A 21,542-nucleotide genomic window follows, 5' to 3' on the forward strand; every position below is an offset into this window, starting at 1 on the left:
TAACCACTGAGCCATCTCTCCAGCCCAGATTTGTCATTCTTTAAGCCCCTTTACTCACATACCTTAGTTTGAACTAGTAAACTTAGTATTTGACAACAGAAAGATCTTTTCTAGTCAGTGTAATCAGCTTATAAATGAGGAACTACCTGATTTATTATAATAGTAGTAACTAGTTAGTAACTTCTGGGGGAAAATGACAACTATTTTTCTTGAATGTGTTTAGTTTGTATTAAATAGTAAAGATCTGTGTCAGACAGATGCTTGTTCATCACTTACCAGGCTATCTGAAGATGAGCTTAAGGGTAGATCAGAAATCAAGTTGTTTTTACCTTCAGCTAGCAAGAGGAACGAAGGTAGAACAAGAGAGAAAGAAGTTGGATGTGGTGGTCCACACTTTTAATCCTAGCACTTGGGAGGCAGAGGTAGGAGGATCACTGTGAGTTCAAGACAACCCTGAGACTACATAGTGAATTGTAGGTCAGTCTGGGCTAGAGTGAGACCTTACCTTGAACCAGCCCCCCCCCCAAAAAAAAATACAGAAAGAAAGGAAGGGAGCTGGACAGTAATTAGTAAAACCATGGTAAGAGTCAAAGAGCCAGAGAATTTTTTTTTTTTTTTAATTTGGATGGCAACATTTGTTAAAAGGAATTCCAGGACTTAAAAGGCTGAGAAGAAGTGACAGAGGAGTGCTCACACTGAAACATCTCTATCACACCTTCCAAGGCTCAGTGTCCATTGCAGAGGAGGTGGCAGAAAAAATGTAGGAGCCAAAGGAAGGGTAGGACTCCTTAAAATGCACCCTTCCAGGGCTGGAGAGATGGCTTAGCAGTTAAGCGCTTGCCTGTGAAGCCTAAGGACCCCGGTTCGAGGCTCGGTTCCCCAGGTCCCACGTTAGCCAGATGCACAAGGGGGCGCACGCATCAGGAGTTCGTTTGCAGAGGCTGGAAGCCCTGGCGCGCCCGTTCTCTCTCTCTCCCTCTATCTGTCTTTCTCTCTGTGTCTGTTGCTCTCAAATAAATAAATAAATAATTAAAAAAAAATACACCCTTCCAGACACAAAATGGCCTAGCTATCCATGACCTCTCAGTGCTTGACACTACCTACACAAGACCAGTGTAACAGGAGGAAAAGATGATGACATCAAGATAAAAGACTGATGAAGAGAGGGAGGGGATGTGATGGAGAGTGGAGTTGTGAAGGGGAAGGGGAATGTGGTTTGTTGTCTGTAATTATGGAAGTTGTCAATAATAAAATAATAAAAAATTAAAATTAAACAAACCCAAACAACAACAACAGCAAAAAAGTGATGCCAGAGTTGGGGAATCAGCTTAGTGGTCATAGGTGCTTGCTTTTCCAGAGCTTGCTGGCTGCAGGTTCAGTTCTGCATCCCATGTAAAGCCAGGGGCGCACACTGAAGTTTGTCGCAGTGACAAGAGGCCTTGCTTCACCCACTCTCTTCCTGCTCGCATGCATAGTTTAGGCAAGCCCAGCAGACTGGCTCCTTTTTTTTTTTTTTTCCAATGTAAGAGAGGGGGAGAGAGAGTTGCACCAGGGCCTCCAGCCACTGTAACCTACATGTGTGCTGCACCACCTTGTTTGCATGTGTGACCTTGCACAATTGCGTCACCTTGTGTGTATGGCTTATGTGGGCCCTGGAAAGTTGAACATGGGTTCTTAGGCTTCATAGGCAAGTGAAAGTGCCTTAAAAGCTAATTCATCTTTCCAGCCCACAAACATAAATATTGAAAACAAGCAAATGTAAAAAAAATTCAAAAATTTAAATTAAAAAAAGCCATGCTTCCGGCAGGTGTGGTAGCTCATGTCTACAATCCTAGCACTCAAGAGGTTGAGGCAAGAGGATTGCAGAGTTGCTACAGAGTTGAGACCCAGCTAGAATATAAAAAGAATAGCATTAAAATTTATTTATTTATTGGAGAGAAAGTGACAGAATGGCATGCCCAGGGCCTCTAGCCACTACAAACTCCAGACACATGTGCCATTTTGTGCATCTGATTTATATGGGTACTGGGGATTTAAATTTAGGTTCTTAGGCTTCACAGGCATGTGCCTTAACTGCTAAGCCATCTCTCCAGTGTTGCATATTTATTTAAAATATCCCTTACATGGGCTGGATGTGTGGTTAAGTGCTTTTCTGTCATGTTACATAAATGAGAACTTAGATTCAACCCATGTTACTTCATAAACCACTTATAAGTTATTCATGAATATCTATAATGTCAGGTGGTAGAAACAGGAGGATCAGAAATTCAAGGTCATCCTCAACTGTATATAGATTGTTTAGACCCTATCACAGAATAGTCGTGGGTGAGGGCTGGAGAGATGGCTTAGTGGTTAAGCGCTTGCCTATGAAGCTTAAGGACCCTGGATCGAGGTTCGATTCTCTAGGACCCACGTTAGCCAGATGCACAAGGGGGTGCACGTGTCTGGAGTTCATTTGCAGTGGCTGGAGGCCTTGGCATACCCATTCTATCTCTCCCTCCCTCTCCCACTTTCTGTATGTTGCTCTCAAATAAATAAATAATAAATAAACAAAAAATATTAAAATAGTCGTGGGTGAGATGGAAGGACTGAAAATCAAGTAATACAATTAATGGCTCACATTGTTTGTTCTGTGCTATTGATCATTGCTGTAGGTGGACCTGTATGTCTGCCTCCTATGCGGCAGTGGCAGCGATGAGGACCGGCTGCTCTTGTGTGATGGCTGTGATGACAGTTACCATACCTTTTGCTTGATACCACCTCTCCATGATGTTCCCAAAGGAGACTGGAGGTGTCCTAAGTGTTTGGCTCAAGTAAGAATTAATAGCAGATATGAAAACACCCTATTGAACAATTTTCTTTGTCTGTGGGTTTTAGATTTGACAGTGGATAATAAGTCCAGAAACCAAGCTAGGCTGGACTGAATAGGAACAAGGTCTGACAATGTTCTGCTGTGTATGTAGGTAATTCAGAAATATTAAAATATAAACAAAATCTTACAGTAAAGAGCATTATGTGCTCTTTGAGTGTTCATAATCACCAAACAACTAGAACAGATAATTTCGTGATACATAATTAACCACTCTTCGTTTCTTTTTTTTTTTTTTTTTGAGGTAGGGTTTCACTCTAGCCCAGGCTGACCTGGAATTCACTATGTAGTCTCAGGGTAGCCTTGAGTTTACGGCGATTCTCCTACCTGTGCCTCTAGAGTGCTGGAATTAAAGGCGTGTGCTACCATGCCCAGGCACCCTTCATTTCTTGCTGTGTATTTATTTAGACTCCATGCCCCTCTAGCAGATGTAGGGTCTCACTCTAGCCCAGGCTTACCTGGAATTCACTACGTAGTCTCAGGGTGGCCTTGAACTCACAGTGACCTCCTACCTCTGCCTCCCGATTGTTGGGATTAAAGGTTTGCACCACCACACCGGGCTTAATCTAGATATTTTTATTTTAAAGAAATTACATTAGGCAAATAATTTGCGTGTTTTTTTTTTTTTTTTTTTTTTAGGTATCCTAGCTCAGGCTAACCTGATACTCTCTTCTGTTTATCTGGCCTCCAACTCACAGTATTATCTCTGCCTCACAAATGCCGGGATTAAATGTGTGTGCCATCATGTCTGGCTGATTTCTGATCTATCTATTTATCTGTCTGTCTGTCTGTCTATTTATCTATCTATTTTTTTGAGGTAGGGTCTCACTGTAGCCTAGGCTGACCTAGAATTCACTATGCAGTGTCAGGGTGGCCTTGAACTCTTGGCAGTCCTCCTACCTCTGCCTCCCATGTGCTGGGATTAAAGGCGTTTGCCACCATGCCTAGCTTGATTTCTGATATTTGTAAAAAATATTTTAATTATTTATTTATTTGAGAGAGAGAGGGGGGGCAGATAGAGAGAATGGGCATGCCAGAGCCTTTTGCCACTGCAAATGAACTCTAGACACATGTGCCAACTTGTGCATTTGGCTTAAGTGTGGGTACTGAGGAATTGAACCTGCATCCTTAGGCTCCACAGGCTCCACAGTTGAGCACCTTAATTGCTAAGCCATCTCTTCAGCCGATTTCTATCATTTCTTCTTATTCTTTTTGTTGTTGTTTGTTTGTTTTTGTTTTTTGAGGTTAGGGTTTCACTCTAGCTCAGGCTGACCTGGAATTCACTATCCACTATGTAGTCAGGGTGGCCTCAAATTTATGGTGATCCTCCTACCTCTGCCTCCTGAGTGCTGGGATTAAATGCATGTGCTTCCACATCCAGCTGGTTTCTATCATTTTTAATAACCTAAAGGAATTGTTATCACTTTTGTGAGTATTAATTTTTATGTACTATGATGCAGTAATGAGAATACTACATTTATTTATATTTGATTTAGATTATAATAGCAAAGAGGTGTTTTTGTTTTTGTTTTTTTTGGTCAAAGTAGGGTCTTGCTGTAGCCCAGCTGACCTAAATTCACTATGTAGTCTCAAGCTGGCTTTGAAGTCATAGCTCCTCTCCTACGTCTGCCTCCTGAATGCTGGGATTAAAGGCATGTGCCACAATAACTGGCTGTTAGTTTTTTGTTGTTTTGTTTTGAAGTAGGTAGCCCATGCTGATTTGGAAGTCACTCTGTAGTTCTAGGCTGGCCTTGAACTCACAGTAATCCTCTTAGCCCTGTACTTGGGAGGTGAGTTCCAGGTCAGCCTGGGCTTGAATGAAACCCTACCTCAAAAAACCAAAGTAAATAAATCATAATATCATTTAAATGGTTGCATGTTTATTAATTGTAATCTCCTTACAAATGTATCTAGAATGTTCAGACCCTTGGCTCACTTATCTAGGGCACTTTTCTATTGCTGCGGTGAGTGTTAACTTTGTGTTTTGTCTTTGAGATCATTGGGTTGCCATCAATTGTTGCTGGTCTGAGGCCACTCTATTTCTGCCATGCTGTGCCTGTTGTTTGGTCTATTATACATGCTGGTTTAACGGTTTTAACTCTGGAACACTATCTCTCTCACTTTCAGTATTGAAAACAGTTGTAGGCTGAGATTCGTGGCCTCCATGGTGATTTAATGTTAAGGAAGTCAAAGTTTTAAGTTGTCTTTTTTTAAAGTATTTAAATTATTTCAAGTTGTGTTTAAATAGGTAATTTTAGTTGCTCAGTAACAACATTGTATTTACTCACTGAAAAAATTTCTTCAAGCAGGTTAAATTTTCTAATGTCAAAGAATTAATAAATTCTTGTTGTCTTTTTTACTATTGATTAGACATACTTGGTATTTTTAAGTGTCATCTAAAACACAATTTTTTTTTTTTCTATGCAGGAATGTAGTAAGCCACAAGAAGCATTTGGCTTTGAACAAGCAGCCAGGGACTATACTCTGCGTACTTTTGGGGAAATGGCAGATGCATTCAAATCTGATTACTTCAACATGCCTGTCCATGTATGTAATTTTGCACAGTTATGTGATTTAGGAAGTAAGTTTTCCTGAACACGGATTTGATTTATTATGCTCACAGTAATGCAGAAGGAAACTTGTAGCACATTTGGTAGTAATAGAGTTCAATAATTGGCATCTGGTTTTTCATTTAAGGATTTTTTCTATTTTGGGAGAGGGTTGGGTTTCAAGGTAGGGTCTCATTCTAGTATAGGATGTCCTGGAATTCAGTATGTCATCTCAGGCTGGCCTTGAACTCCCTGCAATCCTCCTACCTTGGCCTTTTGAGTGGTGGGACTAAAGGTGTTTACCACCATGCCCTGCACAGTTTTCTCTTTAATACAGATTTTATAGCAGCAGTAATGACAACATACCAATAAAGAAGAAACAAAGTTCTTTTAGCATAGCCCATATAATTTAAAGACAATATCACAAAATCTGTTGAAAGATCACTGTGTGGCAGGCAATGGGGTATGCCTCAGGGATGTATTTCTCGTGTTGTTCTGTGATGACGTATTGCAAACTTCATATTAAGATTGCTTTTCTTGTTATTGAGGGCTAAGCATGTATTATTTATCATATTCTATCAAATAAGTCAAAGTGAAGTGGTTTTCTGCAGTAATTCTTGATATTTAAGCTTTTCCTCATTCTAAATTGTGTGCTCCAGCCAATCCTTCATGCATGTAATTTCTGTAGTTAGATTAATGTCTTGGAATGAGTACTGAGGGCAAGGGAGAATATCCTAATGGGATTCAAGAAGTAGGTTAGTGAACCTTTTGATCTCTAAAATCTCTAACCTTTTATTCATTTGTTTTTGTTTGTTTGTGGAACTGGGGAATGAATCTAGGTCCTCATGCATGTTAGGCAAATGCTTTGTTATTTAGCCATATCTCCATACCTTAACATTAGCTGTTAACTCAAAATCCTTTTTTTTTAAAGATTTTATTCTTAAAGAGTAAGTGAGAATGGGTGCACCAGGGCCTCCAGCTACAGCAAACGAACTCCAGATGCATGTGCCATCATGTGCATCTGGCTTATGTGGTGCCTGGAGAATCAAACTGGTGTCCTTAGGCTTTGCAGGCATGTCCCTTAACCGCTGAGCCATCTCTCCAGTCCTTCTTGCTCTTTTAGTGGGATTAAATATATAGCCTATTTGAATTTTTAAATATTTTTATTCTGGTTATTTAAGTATTTCCCCATAAGTTACTGTATCAAGTCTTGCTGACATGGCATATGACTTGTTCTGTCTGTGACGGACTTATTTTGCATAAAAGATTTAAGACAGTGCAAAACAAACATTTGTAGGATCTCCAGACTAAACAGAACATTGATATTCAGTCTGGTGGCTCTGCATTTCAGCTCATGCTGATGCAAAGAGAGTGATCTTTATTGTTTGTTTGTTTATTTGTTTAAGTTTAATTTATTTATTTGGCAGGGGGTGGGCAGAGAATAAATGGATATGCCAGGACCTCTAGCCACTGTAAGCAAACTCCGCACCCATGTGCGTCGGGCTTGTGTGGGTTCTAGGGAATTGAACCTGGGTCCTTAGGCTTTTCAGGCAAGTACCTTAAACTTTCAGCCATCTCTTCAGGCTGAGATCAGTGTTTTTCTTTATATTGTATACTCTTATTTTTAAAAGTTATTTATCTTTACTTGTAAGGAAACATAGGGTGAGAATGTCCAGAGCCTCTTGCCATTGCAAACAAACTCCAGGCATATGTACCACTTTGTGCATCTGGCTACATGTGTCTATGGGAACCAAATCCAGGCCAGCAGGCTTCTTATGCAAGCATTTTTAACCACTAAGCCACCTCCCTAGCTCTGTTTATTTCCTTTTAAAACATTTTTTTTTTTTTTTTTTTTTTTTTCCGAGGCAGGGTCTTAATCTAGGTCAGGCTGACCTGGAATTTACTGTGTATTCTCAAGGTAGCCTCAAACCCATGGTGATCCTACTTCTGCCCCCGAGTACTGAGATTAAAGGCGTGTGCCACCACACCTGGCTAAAACATCTTTTAAAAACTACTTTATTTCATTATGAGGGAGGGAGGGGAGGCAGAGAGAGAGAGAGAGAGAGAGAGAGAGAGGGAGGGAGGGAGGGAGGGAGGGAGGGAGGGAGGGAGGGAGGGGGAGAGAGAAGCAGATAGAGAGAATGGGTGCACCAGAGCTTCCAACCACTGCAAAGGAACTCCAGACACATGTGCCACTTTGTTTATCTGCCTTATATAGATACTGGGGAATCAAACCTTGGTCCTTAGGCCTTGCAGGCCTTAACTGCAAAGCCTTTGTTTTTTAAAATTTTTTTTTGCGGTTTAGAGATTTTATTAGAGTAAGAGAAAGAAAAAAGAGAAAGTACACAGAACTCCTGCCATAGGGAGGTGGGGGTGGCAAAGCTCACCTTGCTGTTCATGCTGATTCTTTTTTTTTTCCCTCCAAATTGAGAGTGTCTGCATCACTTTCAGCCAGGTCTAGTGAAAAGAATAAAATGATAGATGTATTCAAAAGCCTCTTAGTGTATAATGCATCATCTAAACATACCTGCCAATTATTGCTATTCAGTTACCCACCAAATTGTGTTTTTAAAAACACAGAACTAAGATTGGAGAGATGGCTTAATGTTTAAGTTGCACATTAGGAGGTGTGCACGTCTGGATTTATTATCAGTGGCTGAAGGCCCAGGCTCACCTATTGTCTCTGTCTGCTCCCACCCCTTTCAATCATATACACACACACACACACACTCTTTCTCACATACACAGATACCTTGGACTTACAAAGAAGATCAACATTTTACTGTTTTTGTGGCTGGGATCATGATATAGAGCATAATTTTTAAAAATTACTTATTTATTTGAAAGAGAGAAAGAGGCAGATATAGAGAGAAAGAACAGGTGCACCAGAGCATCCAGCTGCTTGAAAATGATATCCAGATGCATGTGTCACCTTGTGTCTCTCACTTAGGATTTTGGGGAATTGAACCTGGGTACTTTGCTTTGCAGGCAAATGCCTTAACCACTAAGCCATCTGTCTAGCCTGAACATGATTTAAAAAATATTTTAACTTTATTTATTTATTTGAGAGAGAGAGAAAGAGGCAGAGAGACGGAGTGAGTGAATGGGCACTCCATGGCCTCCAACCACTACAAGGGAACTCCAGACACAAGCGCCCCCTTGTGCATCTGGTTTACGTGGCTCCTGGAAAATTGAACTGAGGTCCTTTGGTTTTATAGGCAAACGCCTTAACCACTAAGCCATCTCTTCAGCCCCATGATTTTTTTTTTAGTTTAAAAAAAAAAAAAAAAAAAATATATATATATATATATATATATATATATATATATTTTGAGAGAGAAGCGACAGAGGGAATTGGGTGCACCAGGACCTCTAGCCACTGAAAACAAACTCCAGATGCATGCAGCACCTTGTGCATTTGGCTTAAATAGATACCAGTGAATCAAACCTGAATCCTTTGGCTTTACATGCAAGCACTTTAACTGTTAAGCCATCTCTCCAGCCTTCTTATACTTTTTTTTTTTTAAATATTTTTTAAAAAATTATTTGCTTGAGAGAGGGAAAGAGGCACAGAGAGGGAGAGAGAGAATGGACACACCAGGGCTTCCAGCCACTGCAAACAAACTCCAATTGCATGTACCCCATTGTGTATCTGGCTTACGTGGGTCCTGAGGAATCGAACCAAGGTCCTTTGGCTTTACGGGCAAGTGCCTTGACCACTAAACCATCCCTCCAGACCCCCTCTTATACTTTTGAATTATAAAACTCATTTTAAAATCTATCTAACTACTATTTAAAAACACAGAGCTGTTGCCTGGTATCAGTTGTAGACCATTATGAGCAGAATTTTTCCTTAGAAGGCTATTTTGTGATTCTGATCAGTTATTTAGTCACAGTTAATGAATAAAATTATTATTTGCTTTCCTCTTTTAAAAAATATTTGTTTATTTATTTTACTTATTTGCGAGAGAGAGAGAGAAAGAACCAGAATGAGAGAATGGGCGTGCAGGCTCTCTAGCCACTGCAAATGAACTCCAGATGCATGCTCCACCTAGTGCATCTAGCTTTACATGCATACTGGGGAATTGAACCTTGGTCCTTATGATTTGTGAGTTCCTTAACTGCTGAGCCATCTCTCAAGCCCCTTGTTTTCTTCTTTATCGTATTTCTAGATGGTTCCCACAGAACTGGTGGAGAAAGAATTTTGGAGACTGGTAAGCACTATTGAAGAAGATGTCACAGTGGAATATGGAGCTGATATTGCTTCAAAGGAGTTTGGGAGTGGCTTTCCTGTCCGAGATGGAAAAATCAAACTTTCTCCTGAGGAAGAGGTAGGCTTAAGCAGTTGAGCAATTTTAGTGTGAGGATGAATTTTGCATTAAACCTGTCCTTGATCTAAGATAGTGCATAGCATGTAAGTGCCTTGGAAATTGAGTTTTTCATTGAAATTTATAATTACTTTCAATAAATCCTTAACTAACAGTAATTTCAAGGAATATTTAAAGTTCTTCCAGAAAATTTCTAGTCCTGGCTGTGCCACTTCACTGTGATAGGGAACATTATTTACCTGCCTTTGTCACCATGTACATCTGGCTTACATGGGGTTTGGGGAGTCAAATATGGGTCCTTAGGCTTTACAGGCAAATGCCTTAACTGTGAAGCCATGTCTTCAGTCCTCCAACCTTTTTTTTTCTTTTCTTTTTTTTTTTTTAAATCAAACCCAGTTTTTTTAATGTGGGATCTGGAGTTTTTAACCACTGAGTCATCTATCCACCACCTCTTCCACAACGGACCCTGAGCCTAGGAAGGTGTGATGGAGATGCTTCAGTGCTTAACATCCCTGTCACTTCATCTCAGTGCTTTGATGTCTTTTGGGTCATCCCAGTGGTCAACACCATCTGAAGAGGAGCGTCTCTACTCAAAAGTGAGAGTAGCATTAATATATGGGTATCAAGGTGAAGTGTACTGCTTACAGGGCAGTTTGGTGAGCATTTATCCAGACAAGAGCAGGCATTATACCCCTAAGGCGCTTGACCTCCTCTGCAACAGGCTTTGGATTAGGTTTCTAGTACCAGGCATGTATTCCCTCCCATAGAGTGGGCCTCCAGTCCAATTAGAGAGCAGTTGGTTCCCCCAGAACAGACATGCCACTATTGTACCCGTTATTTGGCCTGGCTGGCCAGACTTGAGGCTTGCAGTGTCACTGTTTTCAGCACTCATGACTTCTCTGTCCCATAGAGCTGTATGCATTGCAGCTTTTTCTATCTTTCTGTCAGCTGGTCTACTGGGAGGAAATTTTCAGCTCAGCCCCAGCCTGGTTTCTCAGTGACCTTGCAGCTCATGCATGGAGTTTTCAGAAATAGGATCTTACCATTTATTTCTATAGGGAGAAAAAGAGCCTTGCTAATAGCCTGTAATGTTAAGGGGAATAGGGGCTCTCCCTGACCAATAACTCACTGGGAGATAACCAGCCTCTGGTACTGAAAAATTTCTAGTAACAATCTATGGCTTCTGGGTGTTGCATTGTCCAAAAAAGTAGGTTTCCTTATGAGATACTCACAATATCCTGAATTTTGATTTCCCCCTCCCTCTTCTTTTACTCAATCTTAATCAATATTTAATTTTTTTTTTTTTTTTTGAGGTAGGGTCTCGCTCTAGCTCAGGCTGACCTAGAATTAGTCTGAGGATGGCCTTGAACTTACGACAATCCTCCTACCTCTGCCACCTGAGTGCTGGGATTAAAGGCATGCACCATCATCCCCAGCATAAAATTTTTTTTATAAATTATATGAGCTGGGGATGATGGTGCATGCCTTTAATCCCAGTACTCAGGAGGCAGAGGTAAGAGGATTGCCATGAGTTTTAGGCCACCCTGAGGCTACAAAGTGAATTCCAGGTCAGCCTGGCTAGAGTGAAACCCTGCTTTGAAAAACCAAAAAGATTTCATTTTTATTTATTTATTACAGTCAGAAGAGGAGAGAGAAAATGTGTGAGACTGGGCTCACCAGGGTTCTAGCCATTGCAAACAAACTCCAGACACAGGTCACCACTATGTGCATCTGGCTACATGGGGCCTGGAGAATTGAACCTGGGTCCTTAGGCTTTACAAGCATGCCCCTTAACCACTAAGCCATTTCTCCAGCCCCACCTTGTCATTTTATTATTTTCCCTCCTTTAGGAAAACCACTATCCCATTAGCATAGCCATTCTCCTGATTCTATAGCTTAGATTGCTTAGATTGATATATTGATTGATTGCTTAGATTGATATATGTGGAGTCATACAGCTTTTGATTTTTGTTTTATATTCAAAAAAGAGGTAGCTGCCGAAGTATATACTATTGGTGTTCATTTATGTAAAGACCAGACAGGCATTTGAGAAATTAGTGTAGTGGCCCCTCCACTTCTATCCATAACCAAGGGCTTTTATTTTATTTTTTGTTTTTTTGAGGTAGAGTCTCACTCTAGTTCTCAGGCTGACCTGGAATTCACTATGTAGTCTGAGGGTGGCCTTGAACTCACAGCTATCCTCCTACCTTTGCCTTCCCAGTGCTGGGATTAAAGGCATGTGCCACCATGCCTGGCAAGGCCTTTAATTTTGAAGAAGTCTCTCTGGACCTCCTTTAAAAACATAGTGCTCAAGTGTTGGCATGACATAGCTAAAACTATCTTCTTTGCCTCGTTTTAGGAGTATCTTGATAGTGGCTGGAATTTGAACAATATGCCAGTGATGGAGCAGTCTGTCCTTGCTCACATTACTGCTGATATATGTGGCATGAAGCTCCCATGGTTGTATGTGGGAATGTGCTTTTCTTCCTTCTGTTGGCATATTGAAGACCATTGGAGCTATTCAATCAACTACCTGCACTGGTGAGAAGTTCCACATAGAGCCTGTGAACATTACATGTCTCAACGGTGATTGAAGATAACAGGGCCCTCTTAATTCCACTCCTTTAGACAGAGTGTTTTGTCAAGTTTAAGACCTACTGTTTGTTAAACTTTAGAAAGGTTATCAATCCTTTGTAATTTCACAGTATTATGAAAGTATACAATGTTTTCTGGGACCAGCTAGTTTTTATATGAAGTACTTACTACTCACAGAGGGTTAAAAGGCACTGAAGTCAGTATGGAATGTCTCCTTTGGGCCATGAAAGCCCAGAATAAAGTACCTCTTTGGGTGAGGAGCAGGATGTAGGTACATAAATGTTTTTAGTTCCTTGGCTGCCAGCCTTCATATGTTGTGCCTAATTTTGTTGTCACACCCTTTGGTAGAGTAGGCCTTCCTCATCGTGTGTGTGTTGCTAGTGCAGACACTTAACCCAAGGCCATTTCTTCACATCAGCTTTCCCCACTACAAAAGTACTTGAAGATTTACAATTCATTCAAATTTCCAACACAAGGATTTGGCATATATATGAACAGCAGTGGTTTTGATTATTTACACACTTATTCCCAGCTGTAAAATGATGGTGTTTACCATACCTCACAGCAGTGTTACAGATTAATTGGTTTGACAATTTAAAGTGCTTTGAGAAATAAGAGCTCTTTAGAATGCTAATTGCCTTATTAATGTTTGATTTAACATTCATCTGTCAGAATGGGCAAGGGACAAGGAAGATAGAGGTTTGCCATCTTTTGTCAGTTGCTGTAGAAATTGTATCTGCAAGCTGGGTGTGGTGGCACACGCATTTCGTGTAGCAAATAGATTTTATATTCTTAGACATTCTAGTTGGTTGTAATTCATAAGAGTGGAAGAAGAGCCTTTAATCCTATACCTTGGAAGGCAGAGGTAGGAGGATAGCTGTGGGTTTGAGGCCAGCCTGACCTCAGTGAATTTGAGGTCAGCCTGGGCTAGAGCAAGACCCTACCTCAAAAAACCAAAAAATAAATAAAAGTTAATGAATGGAGGAAGGACTGCAGGTGTGCACGTTTTTACTTGAAGGAGGAAAATACATTATACACATGCTATTCATAGTTTTGATGATAAATTTTATGTTTTGAGGTAAGGTCTTGCTGAAGCCCAGGCTGACCTGGAATTCATTCTGTAGTCTCAGGCTGGCCTTGAATTTTAGGTTATCTTCCTACCTCTGCTTCCCAAATGCAGGGATTAAAGGCGTATGCCACCATGCCTGGTATACTTGTTCAGTTTGAGTATTTTTTTCCCCTGGTAGGGTCTTACTCTAACCCAGGCTGACCTGGAATGCACTATGTAGTCTCAGGGTGGCTTTGAACTCATGTCGGTCATCCTTTTTCTGCCTCCAGAGGGCTGGGATTAAAGGCCTGCACCACCATGCGATTGCCTGTGAAGCCTAAGATTCTCCAGGTCCCATGAAAGCCAGATAGATGTGCATGGTGCACATACACTGGAGTTTGTTTGCAATAGCAAGAGGCCCTGGCACACCCATTCTCTCTCCCATCCCCTTTCTCTCTATATAATAAATTAATAAAAATAAATAAGTCTTTTTTTTTTTTTTTTTTTTTTTGGTTTTTTGAGGTAGGGTCTCACTCTGCCCCAGGCTGACCTGGAATTAACTCTGTCATCTCAGGGTGGCCTCAAACTCATGGCAGTCCTCCTACCTCTGCCTCCCGAGTGCTGGGATTAAAGGTGTGCGCCACCACACCCGGCTCAAAAAAAATTAATCTTAAAAAAGAAAAGAAAATAAGCCGGGCGTGGTGGCACATGCCTTTAATCCCAGAACTCGGGAGGCAGAGGTAGGAGGATCACCATGAGTTCGAGGCCACCCTGAAACTACATAGTGAATTCAGGTCAGCCTGGGCCAGAGTGAGACCCTACCTCGAAAAAAAAAAAAAATAGGGACTGCCTAACAATTTTGCTTGTGTTTGTGTTATTATTTACTTGTTTAATCTGTTTTCAGGGGTGAGCCAAAAACCTGGTACGGAGTCCCCGGGTATGCTGCTGAGCAGCTAGAAAACGTAATGAAGAAACTGGCTCCCGAGCTCTTTGTGTCCCAGCCTGATCTCCTTCACCAGCTTGTGACCATCATGAACCCCAATACTTTGATGACTCATGAAGTGCCTGTATGTTCTGGATTTTTCCATTGCCCTGCAGATTTAATCCATTTCTTCTCTATTTCTTTGTTATTCCTATTTCCTATTGAAATTGTTTCGGTTTTGTGTTTTCCATAGTATTATCTAAATGGCAGAAATGTCTGTTAGATACTGTCTACCATTAATCCAGTGAGCCTAGAGATGCTCTTGGCAATATTTTCTTTGTGGTTTCTATTGTATGAATGCTCTAGCCCAGGCTGACCTGGTGTAGTCTTAGGGTGGCCTTTACCTCATGGCAATACTCCTAACTCTGCCTCTGAAGTGTTGGAATTCAAGGCATGTGACACCATGCCTGGCCCTCTGAAATGCATACTTTTTTTAAATTTAATTAAATAATTTATTTGAGAGAATGAGAATGGGCACTCCAGGGCCTACAGCCACTACAGACTAACTCCAGATATATGTGCCCTCTTGGGCATCTGGCTTACGTGGGTCCTGCTAAGCCATCTCTCCAGCCCTGTTTCTGCTTTTTATTTGGAGAGAGAGAAAGAAATGCACATACCAGGCTTTCAGCCACTGCAAATGAACTCCAGACACATGTGCCTCTTTATGTGCATGTGCAACCTTGCATGCTTGCATCGTGTGCCTGGTTTACTTGAGACCTGGAGATTCGAACATGAGTTCTTAGGCTTCGCAGGCAAGGGCTTTAACCACTAAGTCATCTCCTAGCCCTATATATATGTTTTTTTTTTTTTTTTTTTTTGAGGTTGGGTCTCGCTCTAGCCCAGGCTTACTTGGAAGTTATTATGTAGTCTCAGGGTGTCCTCAAACTCAGGCCAGTCCTCCTACCTCTGCCTCCCAAGTGCTGGCATTAAAAGCATGTGCTGGCTGGCGTTTTTATTTTATTTTTTTTGGAGAGAGAGGAGGGTGGGCACACCAGGGCCTCCTGCTGGCGTAAATGAACTCCAGACACACATGCCACTTTGTTCATGTGGCGTTATGTTCTGGGGAATTCCATCTAGGTCATCAGTTTTGCCAGCATGTGCCTTTAATTGCTGAGCTATCTCTCCAGCCCCTGAAAATTCCATCTTCATTAGCTATATTAAACAAAATGATGAATTTCCAGGTTTTTGTTTGTTTGTTTGGTTTTTTTTTTTTTTTTTTGGCTTTTCAAAGTAGGGTCTCACTCTGGTCCAGGCTGACCTGGAATTAACTCTTGTCATCTCAGGGTGGCCTTGAACTCATGGCAATTCTCCTACCTCTGCCTCCCAAGTGCTGGGATTAAAGGTGTGTGCCGCCACACCTGGCTGAATTTCCAGTTTTAATGGGAACATTTGGTCATTAATCTAAATTTTATGCTTCTGAGTTCACAGGTTGGTCAGTGGGACACACAGAAAGGATTTAATTTTTTTTTTTTTTTTTTTTTTCTTTTCGAGGTAGGGTCTCACTCTAGCCCAGCCTGGCCTGGAATTTACTACATGTCTCAGGGTGGCCTTTAACTCATGGTGATCCTCCCACTGCTGCCTCCTAACTGCTGGGATTAAAGGTGTGTTCTACCATGCCCAGCTTAAAGGACTTAAATTTTGAGGGATCATAAATTATGTATACTTAGAAATAATAACCAATATATAACCAAAATTTTATCATCTCTTCAGTGTTAGTATTTTTCTTGTTGTTTGTCCTTGTCCATCTTGCTAAGAACCTCAAACATCTCTAATATCTGTTTTCTTAGGTCTATCGGACAAATCAGTGTGCTGGGGAGTTTGTGATTACATTTCCAAGAGCCTACCACAGTGGTTTTAACCAAGGTTTTAATTTTGCTGAGGCCGTTAACTTTTGCACCGTTGACTGGGTATGCAATTACAAGTTATAGAGCTCTTTCAAATGTACTGTTTTCCTGTGGAAATAGAAGAGGAATGCTTTAAAAACTGTAATATGTATAAGTGGTTCTCTAACTATATTGGTAACTCTTTGCCATTCCACAGTGAGATAAGGCATTTGTACCAGATTGTAACTTAGACATACTCTGCGTTGCTTAATTCAACTGACTTTTTTTAAGGGCCTTTAAAATTTTTATTTATTAGAGAATGGGCTTTCCAGGGTCTCCAGCCCCTGCGAACGAACTCCAGATGCATGCGCCCCTTTGTGCATGCATCTGGTTTATATGGGTCCTGGGGAATTGAACTGGGCTCCTTGGGCTTTGCAGGCAAATGCCTTAGCAGCCACTAAGTCATCTCTCCAGCCCACAACTGTAACTTTTCATTTGTAGCAAGCTCTTCTATTTATTATTGCTGTTGTTGAGGTCTTTGGGGGGTTGGAGGACATGGGGACGAGGGGAATTAATGGCCTTACTGTGTTACTCAGGTTGTCCTGGGCTCCTAGTTGCAAGCTGTCCTGCAACCTGTAAAAACATGAAAATGTATCTGGGGGAAAAAAAAAAAAACAGTTTGTAGCAAGAATGGTTCAAGAGAAGATTCTGTTAATTTTTAATCTAATTGAAGCCTATTCTAAACTAAATAATTTTGTTCTGGAACTTAGTATAAGCTAACTTAACCCACAATATGGCAATTTAATGACATACTTGGTTACAATTAATTATATAGTTGATTTTTTTGTTGTTGTAAAATTCCAGTGTTTTGGAATTTCTTTTTTTTATTTTTTATTTTCACAATTTTTATTAACATTTTCCATAATTATAAAAGATTTTTTTTTTTAACATATCAAGTATCTAAGACTGGCTTTAAAATTGGTATAGAGGGCTGGAGAGATGGCTTAGCGGTTAAGCGCTTGCCTGTGAAGCCTAAGGACCATGGTTCGAGGCTCGGTTCCCCAGGTCCCACGTTAGCCAGATGCACAAGGGGGCGCACGCGTCTGGAGTTCGTTTGCAGAGGCTGGAAGCCCTGGCGCGCCCATTCTCTCTCTCTCCCTCTATCTGTCTTTCTCTCTGTGTCTGTCACTCTCAAATAAATAAATAAAAAATAAAATTGGTATAGAGCCATGGATGGGTTTGGACTCCAGATCTTCTTGCCTTTATATCCCTATTCTAGTGATTACTCTTATGATGGCCTTGAATTCACAGTGATCCTCCTACCTCTCAGTGCTGGCATTAAAGGTGTTTGCCATGATGCCAGTTTCTTTTATTTATTTATTTATTTTTATTTATTAACTAGAGAGAGACTGATAGACAGAGTGAGAATGGGTGTGTCAAGGCCTCTCGCCCCTGTAAATGAACTCTAGGCGCATGTGCCAACATGTGCATCTGGCTTACATGGGTTCTAGGGAATTAAACCTGGGTCTTATTTATTTATTTGAGAGAGAGCGGGGAGAAGAGGCAGATAAAGAGAATGGGTGTGCCAGGGCCTTTAGCCATTGCAAACGAACTCCACACACATGCACCCCTTTGTGCATCTGGCTTATGTGGGTCCTGGGGAATCAAACCAGGGTGCTTAGGCTTCAGAGGCAAATGCCTTAACCGCTAAGCCATTTCCTCAGCCCTTTTTTTTTCCACCTTTGTTTTCAAGGTAGGGTTTCACTGTAGCCCAGGCTAACCTGGAATTCACTATGTAGTCTTAGGGTGGCCTGGAACTTAGGGCGATCTCCTACCTGTGCTTTCCGAGTGCTTGGATTAGAGGTGTGTGCCACAACGCCTGGCTCACCTTTTAAATTAAGGTACTAAATGGATCAGCTTTTTAGAATACAAAGATTAGTAGGGCTATGGTCTAACCTGGAAATCTTAGACAGATTGACTTGTGATTAGAACTTTGACTTAGATTGTAATATTTGATTATGTGATAGCATTACATCAAATTTCTGAAAGATGTGTTACACATTTTCTTGTGCCTTTGACTCAGCTGCCATTAGGCCGACAGTGTGTGGAGCATTATCGCCTGCTTCACCGGTACTGCGTGTTTTCTCATGATGAGATGATTTGTAAAATGGCTTCTAAGGCCGATGTATTAGATGTTGTGGTGGCTTCAACTGTTCAGAAGGACATGGCTATCATGATTGAAGATGAAAAAGCTTTAAGGGAATCTGTCCGTAAATTGGTAAGATTTTGGAAATCTAATTGCATGTCATTGGATACAAATTTAATGCCTTTTGTTTTTCTTACAATGTTTAATTTCTGCTAAAGTCATCCTCATAGATACATAGTACTAATTTGTTGCTATTTTTATCTTGATTGACTATCATATCATATCTTATACCTTTCAATCTCTGGATAAGCATTCAAATCTTGCCCATTTTTTCCATTTATTTTTAAATTTTATTTTGCAATAGTCGAACATTCTACATACCAATTCTGTATCCAGATGAGTGTTCATCTAGTCTTGGTTTTAGTAGTGTTTCCACCTTGCTCCAGAAGTCCCAAGTTTTGGACATTTTATTTTTATTTATTTAGTAGAAACAGAGAGGGAGAGAGAGAGAATGTGCATGCCAGGGCCTTTAGCCACTGCAAATGAACTCCAGATGCTTGTGCCAACTTACGCATCTGGCTTATGTGGGACCTGGGGAATCAAACCTGTGCCCTTTGGCTTTGCATGCAAATGCCTTAAGCACTAAGCCATCTCTTCAGCCCAATTAAAAATATATTATATTGTTTTATTTATTTAGTTTGATTTTTGAGGTAGAGTCTCACTCTAGCCCAGCCTGACCTGGAATTCACTATGTAGTCTCAAGGTAGCCTTGAACTCATGGCTATCCACCTACCTCTGCCTCCCAAGTGCTGAGATTAAAGGTGTGCGCTCCCACACCTGGCCTAATTTATTATTTTAGAGAGAGATAGAAAGAGAGTTGGTAGGCCAGGTCCTCAGCCACTGCAATCAAACTGCAGATGCTTGTACTACCTAGTGGGTGTGTACAACCTTGCACTTGCCTCACTTTTGTGTGTCTGGCTTACGTGGACTCTGGAGAGTCTAACATGGATGGATTCTTTAGGTTTCACAGGCAAGTGCCTTACCTCTAAGTCATCTCTCTGCAACTTTATTTTTTAAAATTTTTTTTTGGTTTTTGGAGGTAGGGTTACACTCTAGTCTAGGCTGACCTGGAATGCACTATGTGGTCTCAGGGTAGCTTTGAACTAACTGTGCTCCTCCTGAGTGCTGAGATTAAAGGTGTGAGCCACCATGCCTGGCTCCCCAATTTTAATTTTTTTTTATTACCACTTTATTTTTTAATTTTTTTAAATTAGTTTTCTATTCTGCAAGTATAGGCAGTTTGGTACCATTATTAGGCTCATCCATGACCTACCCCCTCCCCATTGGCCCCTCCTTGTTGAGGTATATGGGTCATGCATTGTTGGGTTATCCCACAGTTATTGGTATGATAAATGTCTCTGTATATTATGACCCAACATGTGGCTCTGACATTCTTTCCACCCCTTCCGCAAAATTTCCCTGAGACATGTTGGGTTCACTTTTGGTGTGCTTCAGTGATGAGGTGTTGGGGGCTTCTGGGGCTCTGGCTCTCTGATTTGGTAGGCGTTGATTTTTCTCTGTGTTGGTCTCCATCCTCCTTGTGCTGGTACCCGGTTCATCAGGAAAACAGCACCCTGGCTTGTTTTGCCAATTTTCCTTAGTTTCAGCTGGGGCCCTTTTGAGGTATGATGAGGTGGCTCTCTCCTTAGGATCTGCATCTATCTTTTCTTCCCCGGGATTTGTAGGGCAGCTAGGCGGTTGCCATCTTGGCCGGAAGTTCCCCAGTTTTAATTTTTAAGGGGAGTGTGTGTGTGGGGGGGGATAGGAATTGAATCTAAGTCCTTGTATATGCTCTACCATTGAGCTACATTCCCAATGCCTTATTTTATTTTGTAAAATTTATTTATGTACTTATTTATTTGCAAGCAGAAGGAAGCAGAGAAACTCAGTGATATAGACAGAATGGCTCTACCAGGGCATCTAGATAGTGCAGTCAAACTCTAGATACATGTAGCACTTTGTGTATCTGGGTTTACATGAATACTGGGGAATCAAACCCAGGCTGTTGAGCTTTGTAAGCAAGAGCTTTAACTGCAGAGCCATCTCTCTTTTTAAATTCTGAGACATGGTCTCAGTAACTTGCCCACTCTATAGCCAAGGCAAGCCTTAAACTTGGAATCCTCTTGCCTCAGCCTCCTGAGTAGGTGGGATTATTGGCTTATACCACTAAACAGGGCTTACCTTTTTTCTTTTTCACCACCTCTTGAAAATACTGTCTTTTTTCTGGTAAATTGCCTTTGTGCCTTGGATAAAAGTCAACTTACCACATATGTGAGTCTTTTTCTCCTAACCCTTCTGCTAATCCATAAACCTATCATACTGTTAATACCAAATAGTCTTCATAATTTGTAAATTTCTAGGAAGTCTTTAAATTAAGTAGTATGAGTCTTCCAACTTCTGTTCCTTTTTTTTCCAAAATTATTTACTCATTTGAAAGAGAGAAAAGGAAAGAGAGGAGAGACAATGGGCATGCATGCCAGGGTCTCCTGTCACTGTAAACAGACTTGAAACACATACGCCACTTTGTGCATTTGGCTTTACATCAGTGCTGGGGAATCGATCTCAGCCCATCACACTTTGTAGGCAAACACCTTTAACTGCTAATCTGCCATCTATTCAGTTCCACCAACTTTAGGTTTTTTTTTTTTTTTTTTTTAACTAAATTAAAAAAAAAAGTTATTTGAGCTGGGCATGGTGCACACACCTTTAATCCCAGCACTCAGGAGGCAGAGGTAGGAGGATTGCCATGAGTTCAAGGCCACCCTGAGATGACAGTTAATTCTAGGTCAGCCTGGACCAGAGTGAGACCCTACCTCGAAAAACCAAAAAATTAAAAAAAAAAAAAAGTTATTTGGGCTGGAGAGATGGCTTAGCAGTTAAGGCACTTGCTTGTAAAGCCAGAAGACCCAGGTTTGAATCCCCAGGATCCACGTATGCCAGATGCACAAGGTGTCGTGTGCATGTGGAGATAATGATATCCCCTTAGATGCTTTTCTGTGTAAATGGCTAAGAGATATTCAGGGAACATTTCCTGCAAAATATTCCTTCCTGTTTTCCTTATATTCTTTCCTTTAATCTGAAGTGGGGGGGGCTTTGCTAGGGATCAGACCCAAGGCCTTGCACATTCTAGGCTAGTACTGTA

The 21,542-nt window shown here is 41.0% G+C and overlaps 1 protein-coding gene across 1 annotated transcript in view; it reads left to right on the forward strand.

Annotated features, from left to right (window-relative positions):
* Positions 1-21,542, forward strand: part of Kdm5b (lysine demethylase 5B) — an 83,933-nt gene that overhangs the window by 34,355 nt on the left and 28,036 nt on the right. The window contains exons 8-14 of the mRNA XM_045142292.1: positions 2,655-2,813; positions 5,297-5,416; positions 9,591-9,749; positions 12,106-12,287; positions 14,294-14,456; positions 16,159-16,278; positions 18,278-18,472. Of these exons, the coding sequence (XP_044998227.1) occupies positions 2,655-2,813; positions 5,297-5,416; positions 9,591-9,749; positions 12,106-12,287; positions 14,294-14,456; positions 16,159-16,278; positions 18,278-18,472 (1,098 nt within the window). The remainder of the gene's footprint in view (positions 1-2,654; positions 2,814-5,296; positions 5,417-9,590; positions 9,750-12,105; positions 12,288-14,293; positions 14,457-16,158; positions 16,279-18,277; positions 18,473-21,542) is intronic.

The sequence above is a fragment of the Jaculus jaculus genome, chromosome 1, assembly GCF_020740685.1.
Source record: "Jaculus jaculus isolate mJacJac1 chromosome 1, mJacJac1.mat.Y.cur, whole genome shotgun sequence".
NCBI lineage: Eukaryota > Metazoa > Chordata > Mammalia > Rodentia > Dipodidae > Jaculus > Jaculus jaculus.